At 33.1% G+C, this 12,599-nt stretch overlaps 1 protein-coding gene across 3 annotated transcripts in view; it reads right to left on the minus strand.

Moving 5' to 3' along the window:
* The window catches only part of LOC129231508 (uncharacterized), a 59,364-nt gene that overhangs the window by 12,578 nt on the left and 34,187 nt on the right, over window positions 1-12,599 (minus strand). For all 3 annotated transcript variants that reach the window (XM_054865839.1, XM_054865840.1, XM_054865838.1), the window contains exon 3: window positions 2,172-2,337. In XM_054865839.1, coding sequence (XP_054721814.1) covers window positions 2,172-2,337 — 166 coding nt within the window. The remainder of the gene's footprint in view (window positions 1-2,171; window positions 2,338-12,599) is intronic.

Consider the following 12,599-nt stretch of genomic DNA (forward strand, 5'->3'; position numbering starts at 1 on the left):
ACTATGTATAACCAACCATATACAAAACAATACATTTTTGCCCAAAACCTGTATTTTGATCACATAATTAAAGAATTATTGTGTGAAACAACTTAGCAATCTAATATGATATTCACATTAAATGTGTTGGATATGCTTATTCAATGTTGATAGCCAAATTTCAGATATAAAAAGCCATTCTATAAAAAGGAAAAAGCTTATCTGGTTACAAAAAAAAGCAAATATCAATTTTTTAAGGTCCTAGTCTTTTATGACCTAGTAATATGTCCCTGCATGACATCAAAATATAACGAAATGTCAATAAAAATAGTTTGAATAAATTTTCATCATGAAGTACCGGGGAGCAAATGAGCAAGGCAACAGAAAACAATATTTTTTATTTATTTATTATAATTATTATTTTTGCTTATTAATGTGAAAACTGTTTCTATATTTGTCACGTCATCACTTAAACAGCAATAAAATAAATAAATAACATCATAGTCTTAATAATTTTTCAGTTTATTCTTCCAAACATCCCTCATGCTTCCTTTTTTTTTTTCATTTTGGATATGACTAACCTAGATTGTGATTTTGAAATCCTGAAGAAGTTCATCATTGAATTGCTTATACTTCTCCAATTATGACATTAAAAAGAAAGAGTCTTTGGTTCACGATATGTTTCTTTCATAATTTTATCAAGTCTTTCAATAAAAAATATTATGAACTGTGTAATACATATGTATGTATCAGTTTTACCAATTATTTCATATTAAGATTTTTAAAAAAATCCCATTCACTTTTTGCATTTTTTTGAAAAATACCCAGTTTTTGGGTATTTACCCAGGCCTTGGGTAAATACCCGGGTAAATACCCAAAAAATATTTACCTACATGCTGGGTATTTACCCGATCCACATCATTAATTGTATCATATGTTAACTAGACTGGTTGTCAAACCTGTGCTCTACAGCTTAGAACAGCATTTGAAAGAAATTTGAAAGCGTAATGACAGCTTATTACTGCTATCGGTCTCACCCTTAGAGCAGGAATTAAAGTAGAGGGAGCAAGACGAATCATTGGCTTAGCAAAAGCTGAAAAGACCCCATGGTACATGACCCAACAACGACGAATGGTTGGCACGTTTTGCGTGAAACAAGCGAAAAAAACCTGATTCCACAATGCTTTGCTTTAAAATCTATCACGTGACTTGGGCTCTTGGTTTCGTGAATGAAAGTCTTCACTCCCTCCATTTTATCTATTCTCAATGGTCTCACTCTCCTCTGCAGAGTCTGTGATAACATCCCCTTATGGGATGTCAAGAAAATTAGGCCACTTAAAACTAGTTTACCTATGTGTTTTAAAGTTCGAATTTGAAAAGAAATAAGTAACTGCGAATAATTAGAAAATATTTCATTTATGCATTCTAATCCCGTTTTTGTGAAAATTGCCCTGTGATGAAGACTTCTATACTGCCGTGGGAAGAAAAACCGTAGTTTCTACAAAAATGAGTTTTTGAGATATTTGAGGATTTGATTTCGATTCTCCTCAAACACTAGCAAAGTTTTAGAATTTGACGTGATTTTTATACTTGATTTTCTTATATAAAACCAAATAAGCAGACAATAAAGCTAAAATAAAATAGATAGCAAAAAAGCAATCCGAACAATTTGCAGATACTGCTGTTTACCTGCCTAGAGCAGTATAATCCCCAAATTGTACAGCATAGGATCAATATAACAGTGTTATAACGAAACTTTGGCGTGGCGAAATGATTTCTCTGATCCTATCAAGTTCCTTAAAGACTGGATTCATTTACATTTGTTTTAAAGTAAATCATATAAATTTTTCTCCTGTGTGTGACCTTTTTTCAATAAAACGCTTTCATATTTTGTTTTCTAAAAATTAAATTAAATTAAAGTGGACTTACGTTTTTATTTGTACTGGGTTTTATAAATTTACACTCTTGAATCGTACAGCATAAAAATATTAAAAAATCCAATTTTTTATTGCTTTGTGATTTTTTTAAATCGAATCCGGTAGTTTCGAGTCATTTCTAAAAAAACCAATGAAACTAATATTGGTATGTTTTGGGGAATTCAATTGAAGCCTTAATCGACTAATACGTTTCAATAATCTAACAACGAAACATTCAATGTAAAAATAGAACTGCATGAAAATAAATGCTCTCACCCAAGTCGTCATTAGGAACAAACTGGTTGTTGACTTCTTGAACTTTCTCAGGATCGGAATTTTCTGTAATGATGTACGAGTAATCGTCTTCCAAATCGTAGTTTCCGGAATCTGAGCTCGCGTTGGATTTTGTTGATAGATGGGATGAATTGCTATTCATTGATTCCTGAAATCATACAAGAAGGGGTTTTATAAATATGCTCATACATTTGCTTCCATAAAATTAAAGTAAGATACTTAATTGTTGGTTATCACAAAGTATTTAAGTTCATCTAGAAATATGAGCATTGTATTTTTTGATAGCATATTTCAGTTAAATTGCGTGATATTTTGTAATTCAAGTCGATAAAAGGTTGCAAGAATTTGTTTTTGTGAATGTGTCTTCAATGTTTTGCATTCTCAACAGTATGCCAGTATGTCGATTCTGAATAATGGTTTCAACATTTTATTTACTTGATTTTATAAAAGTTTCTGCCATCTATTCTCTGCATTGCCCCTTCCTTTGACCCTATTACGCTTTCAAAGAGAAATATATTCGTTCTATCCCGCAACAATTAAGTGCGTAGAACTGAACTTCAAAGTTCTGTTAGCGTTAAAAGTGCTTAAAAATGCGAAAAAGTGATGGAAGCAGCCAATAAGTAAAAGAGATTAGTATCATACGTAACAGAAGTAAACAAGACTAGCGATTTTTGCACTTTTCTGATTAGTCATGATTTCAACAAAAGCGTCTATTTTGTATACCATACAAGTACATTTTAATGCTAATTAATAAGAAAATATAATCCTGAAAATCTACTACGATAGTGTTGCATGATTTTATATTTATTATTTCCTTTGCAGTGTGATAAATTTAGTTTTAAAGTCATAAATTTTCTTTATATAGGGCAGGTATATATCGTCAAAATTCACAAAGTATGTAAAAAAGCCTCTATAGGGTAGACCGAGGCACGTTTAAGCAGTGCCCTTTTTCCAAAACGAATTATAAATGGAGAGCCAACCCTCATAACAGATTGACGCTGCTCTCTAGCACATGTTCGCATAAGTTTTTGAGCATCAATCGAACTTCGGTCTAGCATGCAGAAATAATAATCTGTTTTTAACCAAGTTGAGTAAGTTTTGTGTGGAACGTTTTGAAGCTTATTGTGAATAAATAATACTTAGTTAAGAAAGAACAAATACATAAAAATTAGCAGAATTTCATCCTTTTTTGAGAATTGTGCTTGTATGAACTGAAATGTTGATAATTTTTTTCTCATTAAAAATAAATCCAAACTTGGCGACGGGGTAAGTTTACGCGTTGACGTCGGAGCACCTTTACGCACGTTCTTACGGTGTCTTACTTCCAAACGTGCCCTGACGCTTTTTTTGCTCCGAACTGTCTCAAATCTTTTTGGTATTTTCAGGTTCTTTAGTTTTGAGAATCATCATTTATTTTTTAATTGAGTTACAGATTCGTATCTTCTAGGTTGCAATCATGTAGTGCTGTCTCCATGCCCATTCAGTTTTTACTTTATACACTATTCAGTCTGTAATAAATGTGCTTTATTATAACAATAGTAAGACTTTATGTTAGAAACACTAACAGAACTACGTTAGTGTCAAAATAAATATGCGTAAACGTGCCCCGTGTCCGGGGCAAGTTTACGCAAACGACTTGGACTGAAAAATAAATTTTTTAACGGTTAAACTGAGTATCAACTGAATATAGAAATTTTGACTTCATTAACTGCTTCACAAAATCGCCATGTCTAAAATTTCCTGAGTTGAAACATAAAAAATAGAAAATTCATTGAAAAAAATCCGCGTAAACGTGCCCCGGTCTACCTTACATGATTTCAGCCATGGCGTTGTTTGAAAAATGCTGAGGATTACTTTTTTTTGCTAAGAAAAGTTTTATCTTTCATTGAAGACCTGATGAAACCTTGGTCTGAAATGGATGAAAATAATGCTCTCACTTTTAAATCTAATGCTAAATATCCAAGTGATAGCGGACGCAAATGCAATGTCGGATTAAAGCTTCATGTAGAAACACTCCATACATAATCCTCCTAGAGGCAGGATCACTCTCACACAATTTCAAAAACCCGAGTAAACAGCTCGAGTATACTCGGGCACATTGAATAAACAAGTATGTCGCTGGTTTTTATTAAGCAACACTAGAATTAGCTTAGACTGAAAATATAAATTAATGAAATATCAAAAATAAATTTTAACTTCATAACAGCAAAGAGAAGTTTTCAACTTTATTGCAGCAAAATCTATTTATTTATCAATATTATTCCCGCATGAAGAATAAAAATTACATTGATTCATACATGTATGAGTATGTATCTATGCTTGTACGTATGAAAAATACTAAAATGTCACTTGTTTGCAAGTATATGTAAAGCTTATGTAGCACATATATGCAAGTATATGTAAAGTATGTTAGTACGTTGTAAGTAAAAATAATTCTCTGCTGCTTTAGTTTCACTTACATTTAGTTATCTAACACTATAAAGTGATTAGAGATGTTCGTTCTTAAAAATGTTCTTGCTTAAGATTTAAAACACAAGATAAGTAATGTGTTCATCTATTACTTATACTGAGCTTATTCAAATAGCTACTACTCTACAATTGGAAAAATTAGAAAACTAATGAAAATTGTGCACGTTTTAATGGAAAAAACATGGTTATCGAATAGAGAACGTATTTCACTAAATATACGAACGTGCTAAGTAATGCTGCCATAACTAAGAACTGTGAATTTATCTGTAACAGTAAGGGAAAGTACACTGAAAATAATGTTTAGTACAATAGTTTATACACGTCTCATGTACATTTGCATTGTTTTTACCCGACTGCGCGTGCGCGACGCAATGGAAGGTAATGTGTTTATGAGTCTATGTACACTGGTGTAAGAAATTAAGAGAATTTTCAGATATGATCAATTATTTCCAGAACTACTGTTCCGATTTTAATGAAATTTAGTATGCACATACATTGAAACAATGCAAAACAAATAACCGTTCAAGATTTAAAATACACATGCATGATCATAATTAACACTCGTTAGAGTTAAATGGTATGAAACAGCGGTTGCAAAATTGAACAACAAAATAGGTTAATGGGGGTATGGCACCCTCTAACAAACTTATAGACCTAGCAGTGTGACTCCATACTTGAAATGAAATAGTTTATGGGATCCTGGGGACATTGTTTCCACTCGTTCAACAACGCTGTTCTCAGACTATGGATGGTCCCCGGAGAGGTGTTGCGAGTTGTTATTGCTCTACCGAGAGCGCCCCAGACGTGCTCTATAGGATTGGAGTCTAGAGATATGCTTGGCTAAACCCTTCAGTGAATATCCTCCTCTTCCAGAAATTCGTCGACCAGAAGAGCTCTATGTGGCCTTGCGTTAATTTCCCTTAAAATTACCCCAAGACTAACAATACCTCTCAAGAGGTGAGCATAGGGCTCCAAGACCACATCTCTATTCCTCGCAACTGTCAAAGAGCCTGTCTCAAAGACATGGAGGGGTGTGCGGCCACACAACATGATGCCTGTTCACACCGTCAAACCACCACCGTCATAATGGTCGATTTCACGCATATTGGAGGGTAGGTAGTAGGTTCCTGCTTCTACCCAATGAACGTAGGACAATGATAGTCGGTTAAGCTGAACCTGGAGCCATTACCTGCCTTCCAATAACCGCGAAATCGACCATTATGGATGAGGATTGAGGAGGTTTGACGGTCTGGGCAGGCATCATGTTGGATGGCTGCACGCCCCTCCATGTCTTTGAGAGAGGCTCTGTTACAGTTGTGAGGTATAATGATGTGGTCTTGGAGCCTTACGCTCACCCCTTGAGGCACGCTGTTAGCCCTGAGTAAATTTTAATGGATGTTTACGCAAGACCACATAGAGTTCTTCTGGTCGACGAATTTCCTGAACGGGAGGATATTCACAGGATAGATTAGCCAAGCATATCGCTAGACTCCAATCCTATAGAGCATGTCTGGGACGCTCTCGGGAGGGCAAAAGCAACTCGCAACACCCCTCATGGGACCCTCTACAGCCTGAGTATAGCATTGTTGAACGAGTGGAAAAAAATTGCCACAGGATCCCATAAACTGCTTCATTTCAAGTAAGGAGTCACACTGCGAGGCCTATATGTCTGTTACAGGGGATCATATCCATTACTAACCCATTTTTTTTGTTCAATTTTGCAACCGCTGTTTTATACCATCCGACTATAACGAGCGTTTTTTATGACCATGCGTGTGTATTTTAAATTTTAGATGACTATTTTGTTTGCATTGTTTCAATGTATATACATACCAAATTTCATTGAAATAGGTCCAGTAGTTCTGGAAATAATTGACCAAATCTGAAAATTCTCTTAATTTCTTACACCAGTGTATATGTTTGTTCCTATGAGGTGTTGTAGAGGCTAAACATCTTGGCCAATGTTGATGGTTCTTACGTCAATCGATTTATCTTAACCTTGAGAGTGTCACTAACACATGACTAAAATCATTCAAATTTTACGGGGTTCCTTGATTGGTCAAAAAGGAGCCCCGTCTGTGGATCCTCCTATTCTGCTTTTGAATTTATGATTTGTCTAATGTGTGTATCGATTATAAAATTATTTCAATGGTGTAGTTATTCAGTAGTACTTAATAACATTTCAAACTACTGGGCTTATATTTTCTTCTTTTTATTTTTTTTTTTAGTTTTCACGCAGTCGGGTTTTTTGTTTTCATTTAATAATTATTTTTTATTTCACGCTTTTTAGTTAATTTTCATTGACTTAGTTATGATTATAAGACAATAAATTTCGTAATCATGTTATTGTATTGAGAGAGTTTATATCGTGAGAATTATTAAGTAACTTGCTGTGGTCTAAACTATTGAATATTATACCCTCTAGGGACTTAACTCGGCTTAAAACTACATATGCTTGACCTTTAGCGGAAATCCTAACCGTTAGCAAAACATTCTAATCTACTGGGTTTATGCATTTTTATTATTATTTTTTGATTTTTACGCAGTCGGGTTTTTTGTTTTTATTTAATAATCTCCTATTCACTCACGCTTTTATGTTTATGGAAAAGCATTTGGTTGCTCAGATCGTCCTACCTCAGTACATTATCCAAATAAATAAATGTTTTGAGCTGGATCTAAATGTAAATATCAGTTTTTCCCTTTACTTAAACGAAACGGGTTAGAAACACGCACTTCTTTTTCTTCTCCTCAAAACCGAACATTGATTTTCTCATTAACGCCCGCGTGAATCCAAATTCACATTCATCTGGCGAACTGAACAACTATTTTAACATTAGGTATAGAGTCGCAATAATCATTCCGGCATCGATGCCTTTGCTCTTAGAAGGGAATATGTGTAACTCCTAAACGATGGAATCTTTTATCTGTAATCAATACTAACGCGGAGATTCTCGCAAGGATTTCTCCAGCTTCGTCTTTTCTAATCCTCATATTTTTAAATAATTTTCCTCTGGAGTTTTCAAACATATATGAACCGGGGAACTTCGTGATCGGATATTCTGAAAATTTGAATTTCCAAGCAAGACGATAATTTTTGAAAGTCATAACTCATTGAATCCTATATGACGAATTTTATGATGTGTACGTTAATGCAATAGGATCGGTGCACCAGTAACAGACAAAGGTCCAGTAAGAGACAGTCATAAATTTGGATTTAAATAATAAGAATTTTAGGCGGGTAAAACAGATGTTGCTGTTTCCCATGAATACGGTGCAACCATCTAGTGTTGTCAGAGTGAATTATATGAGCCAGTTTCTATTTACAAGGTAGTGGTGGAAGGTTATAAACAGGTACTACGAGGTCAGCTGGTGTGTTTCATGTTCACTGAAATTAAATAAGACTTTAGCTCTAAAAATAAATTTTTGCCCATTTTGAAGAGAAAAAGGGAATTTTGTCCATTACTCATCCTTTTCTCATCCTATCTGTTACTGGGTATCATCAGATTTTTCGGTGGCTGTTACTGAGGGTCAGACTTTTTTCGAAATTGAACAAATAAAAATAGAATTAACTCATTTAGAGGATTCAGAAGCAGCCAAATGTTAGATGAGGTGTAGTTGCATGAGAGAAAAATAGTTTAAAAAGTCTAAATACATTGAAAGGCTGAGAAAATTGAGATAACCTGAGATCTATGTCTTAAACATGTCTGTTACTGGTGCCGTTACCCTATGTGCTGATGGTAAAAAGTATGTATATATATTTTTTTTTTGTGCGTGGATTTTTCTATGTTACTGAATACTCGTTCTTTTCCTTATACCACTCAGAAAATCGAGCTTGAGTAGAATATAGTACCCGATATAAGACAAGCTGTAAGGTTTCCGTTTAATCCTAATTTGAAAAATGTTCGTGAGCAGAATTTTACATCGAATGTCTCGATTGTATTGTTTAAATTAAAATTCAATTAGTTAATATGAAGCATAAGATATATGTTAGACCTTTGTTTGAAATTAAATAGTAAACTGTAAAAACATGAATGTCTAATTTTTGTTGTAGTCAACTGATAGGTAAGATCTCAAAACTTCCATTGTGTTTTTACAAAAGGAAGGTCTTTTTTTCAGTAACATAAAAAAGCTATTTCAATTACATGTGATTCAAAAACATAATTAAGCTTTGACTGAAAAAATAAGTTAGTTTTATTTTTAAAACAATTTTCAATTTTATAGCGTTGATAAACTTCCATTTTATATCAACAAAATGAATTTGTTATTTTGTTACCTTTTAGCATAATACTCTCTGTAAATAAATATCTTTGATAATTAAAAAAATAAAACATTTTATATTAAAAACGAAATTTCGTCCCAAAGTAGAATAAATGTTTTAAGTATACTAGAATAAACACTATATACCTAATCACTCAATTGACCGAACACATATTTGGGTAATGTCTGGTACGTTTAAGTAAAGGAAATTCAAGTTTCATGGTTAAAATTTAATAAGCTTAAATCTCAAACTTCTTTTAATTTTGCATAAATGAACTTTTTTGAAAACATTTGTTTTTAACAATACTCTCATCAATCTTAAATTCCACTGTTTAGTTTATGATCAAAGTCGCAAACACTACATTTAATTTAACAACTATAAACAATATTGCATGCGCTTAATTAAAAGTGCCATATTTTTACACCATTTAGTTGATGAACGAAGCATATAATGAGTGTTGAAATAATTTATTAATTCCCCTAACTATTTAAGACAATTTTTTATTATTTTGTCAAACTATTACTTAGTTTAATTGAGCTAATTACGCAAAGGTTTTCGTTTAAACTTGCCTCAAAAATTAGCAAAGCTTTTAACCATTTAGGAACAAAAAAGTCCAATATAAAATCTCTCAACGAAAACTTTCCAGAAATATGCCATCGGGACTTTTAAGTGTCAGTTTCAAATTGTAAAAACTTAAAGATGAAAACTATCTTTCATAAATTAAGTGTGATGAGTTTCTCATGCATAAATAAATATGATTAGAAAAAGTTTCAAGCTCTTTTTCGAAAGTAAAAATAATCTAGGTCATAAATGGATGAAATGACATATACTTAGCAATAGATCATTGAGATTTTTGCGCAATTTCTAAGACAGCTACAAAATAATAATAATCTTTCTATAAATACAACACAATCTCCAAATGTGTACATCTGGGGACTACCGGACAGATTTTGTTGGAATTTTTAGTTTAGGTTGGTTAGTGTTTGAAGGTTTACAGACCGTTTCGAAAAAAAAAAAAAAAAATCGGTGAAAGGTTCTCTTTTAATTCGAAATTGGATTTTAGGCTCCAAAACTGCCTTTTTCTGTTCGAAATCATTTATCGTATCATATCGATTTTAGTGTCTTTGGAAAGTTTTTGAATCGTTGCAATTTTGCTCAAATGTAGACAAATAAAATTTTTCATTTTTTTTCTTACTATTGATTTTAATACCAATTTTATACTGAATATATTTATCGTCTGCGTGAGCTCAGTTTTTATTAGCGTGAAGCAATCATCGAATGAAATATCTGTTGCCATTTTTGGCTGAAGTTTGAACAAATAAAATTCTTCAACTTTTTTTTGGGCTTCTCCGATTATGAGGATTTAAATATTTTCCACTTTTGACTATTTTTTGTAATTTAACGTTTATTTATTTGCTTATGTAGCCTGGAAAAGCTCGTTGAAATTTTCATTTTGAATTTATTCTTGAAGTTTTCATTACTGTAGTATTTAATGAAATGGGGATTTAAAAATTACTGTTTTAGCGCTATTTAAGAATTATCTAAGCTGATGTTGGTTTTGAGGAACTGGCTTTCCTTACTTTGATGGGGGAGTTTTGAGGAATATTTTCCTTATTCAAAAAGGAATTTTTCTATTTTGGAATTTTCTTTTATTCTTTCTTTCTTTTATTTTTTGAACTATTTATCCTTTCCAGGTAGAGATTTTTAAAGCAACGGTTGGTGTTATTGTCTTATCTTTATTCTATCAGGGATTTATAGAGACCGATTTCTTTATTTCAGTGGGGAATTTCTGGAAAGCTTTTCTTTTTTTTTTAAAAATTTTTGCGGACAACTGCCCTTATTCTAGTTGGATTTTTCAGGGACTGTTGTCTTTATTCCGACGAAGGATTTTAACGGAACCGTTGATTTATTTATGAATTATTGTCCTCAATCTGATTGCGGTTTTTAGGTATTGTTATTCTCACTTTAATGAGGTTTTTTTGAGCAATCACGATTGCTTATTGTTCTCACTTGACTGTTTTGGCGTGCTATCATTTTATTTTCCTGCCAGCACCCTCCGCACCATCACCGTCGACCGGCTCCTCACGATGCTGCTCCTATAGCGAAAACCGTCTCCAGGTTGCATCCATAACCTACACACACGCACATACATATACAACTACACATACACACACATATACAAACACATACACCTATGCACATACACAAACACATACACACACAACTACCGACACATTCATGCCTGCACACAGACACAAACACATATGCTCACATACACATACCCCGCCCCCACGCACACAAACACTCATACACACAACTACCCACACACTCATGCCTGTACACCAACACAAACACACACGCCTACATACACACACACACTCGTGATTGCGAAAAACATAATTTGAATTCCAGATGTCAAAATTCAAATTAATTTTTTTTTCCAGACTAATGTCGGTTTAGACGTGAGAACTTTTAAGATTTCCCCTTTGACTGCTGTCTTTCTTTCCAATAAAGCTTCATAGGTTCGGTTGACGATATTTCAGGACTGTTGTCTTTGCTTAACAGCACAATTTTGTACATATTTCTTCTTTATTAATGTGGAGAAAAAAAACATTAGGCATGCGTCACGTGACCCCAGTTTCATTCTCCGTTAAGAAACTAACACATACACCGTTGCTGTGGGTTTATTCTCCTGTATATACATATTCAACCCGCACAGTATGGAGCACATTTTAATAAGGACTAGCTTGCGTGCCCGGCGTTGCACGGGCTACTTAAAAAATGAAAGAGCTGTTCAATTGATGTTTTTGTATTATTCTGACATCAGTTTCTAAAGCGCTAAGGAGTAAATAATTACGCGTAATGCAAGGTTTGCAAAACACCAGTAGAGCATATTTTTGGCAAAAACCTCTTTAACGTTAATCATATTTATCAATAATACAAGTTATGAGTATTTTCATTTAGCACAAAAGATGAAAATATATGCATTCTCAACTATAATATGTGCTCACTTTAAACTGAATTAAATCTGATAGAATATATCTGAAATATTTATGTACAATTACAATCAACTTTTTACATAAACTGACACACACTTTTTTGTTGATTACGTGAAACTAAAGCACCAAGACTTATTAAATACCAATAAGCATTAATTTAATATCAAGCCATCAGATTCCAATTAAGATTTAGTTAAAATCCTTAAAAACAATCTTTTTTGTTCAACTCTGTTTCACTTAAAGAAATCCAAACAATCTTAATTTAACGTGTTCTTTTAACGATACAAACTGTATTGCAAAAATCGAAACAGGAAGGAAAAAGAGATTTATTACAATTCGAAAACTCACCCATGTGACGGAAAAAAGTCCAACAAAATAAACATAATTAGTCGCACATCCTAAATGTACCCAAATATGAGGCCGGTGAATGATAAACTTACACTTCAATCAATAAACATTACTAAAGACACATTTTTCATATGCTGAAAAGAGTTAAGAACGTTGAATGTGAAAAAATAAGAAAGGACAGACGATAAATGTCCGAATAGAGCAACCAATTTTAAACTAATTAAAAATGAAATTCTAGATGGAAACGTTGTTTTAAGATTTGGACAGCAGCCAAAAAAATCTCTTTTGACACAATTATTAGAATTTTATTTGCTCACCCATATGCAAAATGGCAAC

This window comes from Uloborus diversus, chromosome 10 (genome assembly GCF_026930045.1).
Source record: "Uloborus diversus isolate 005 chromosome 10, Udiv.v.3.1, whole genome shotgun sequence".
Taxonomy (NCBI): domain Eukaryota; kingdom Metazoa; phylum Arthropoda; class Arachnida; order Araneae; family Uloboridae; genus Uloborus; species Uloborus diversus.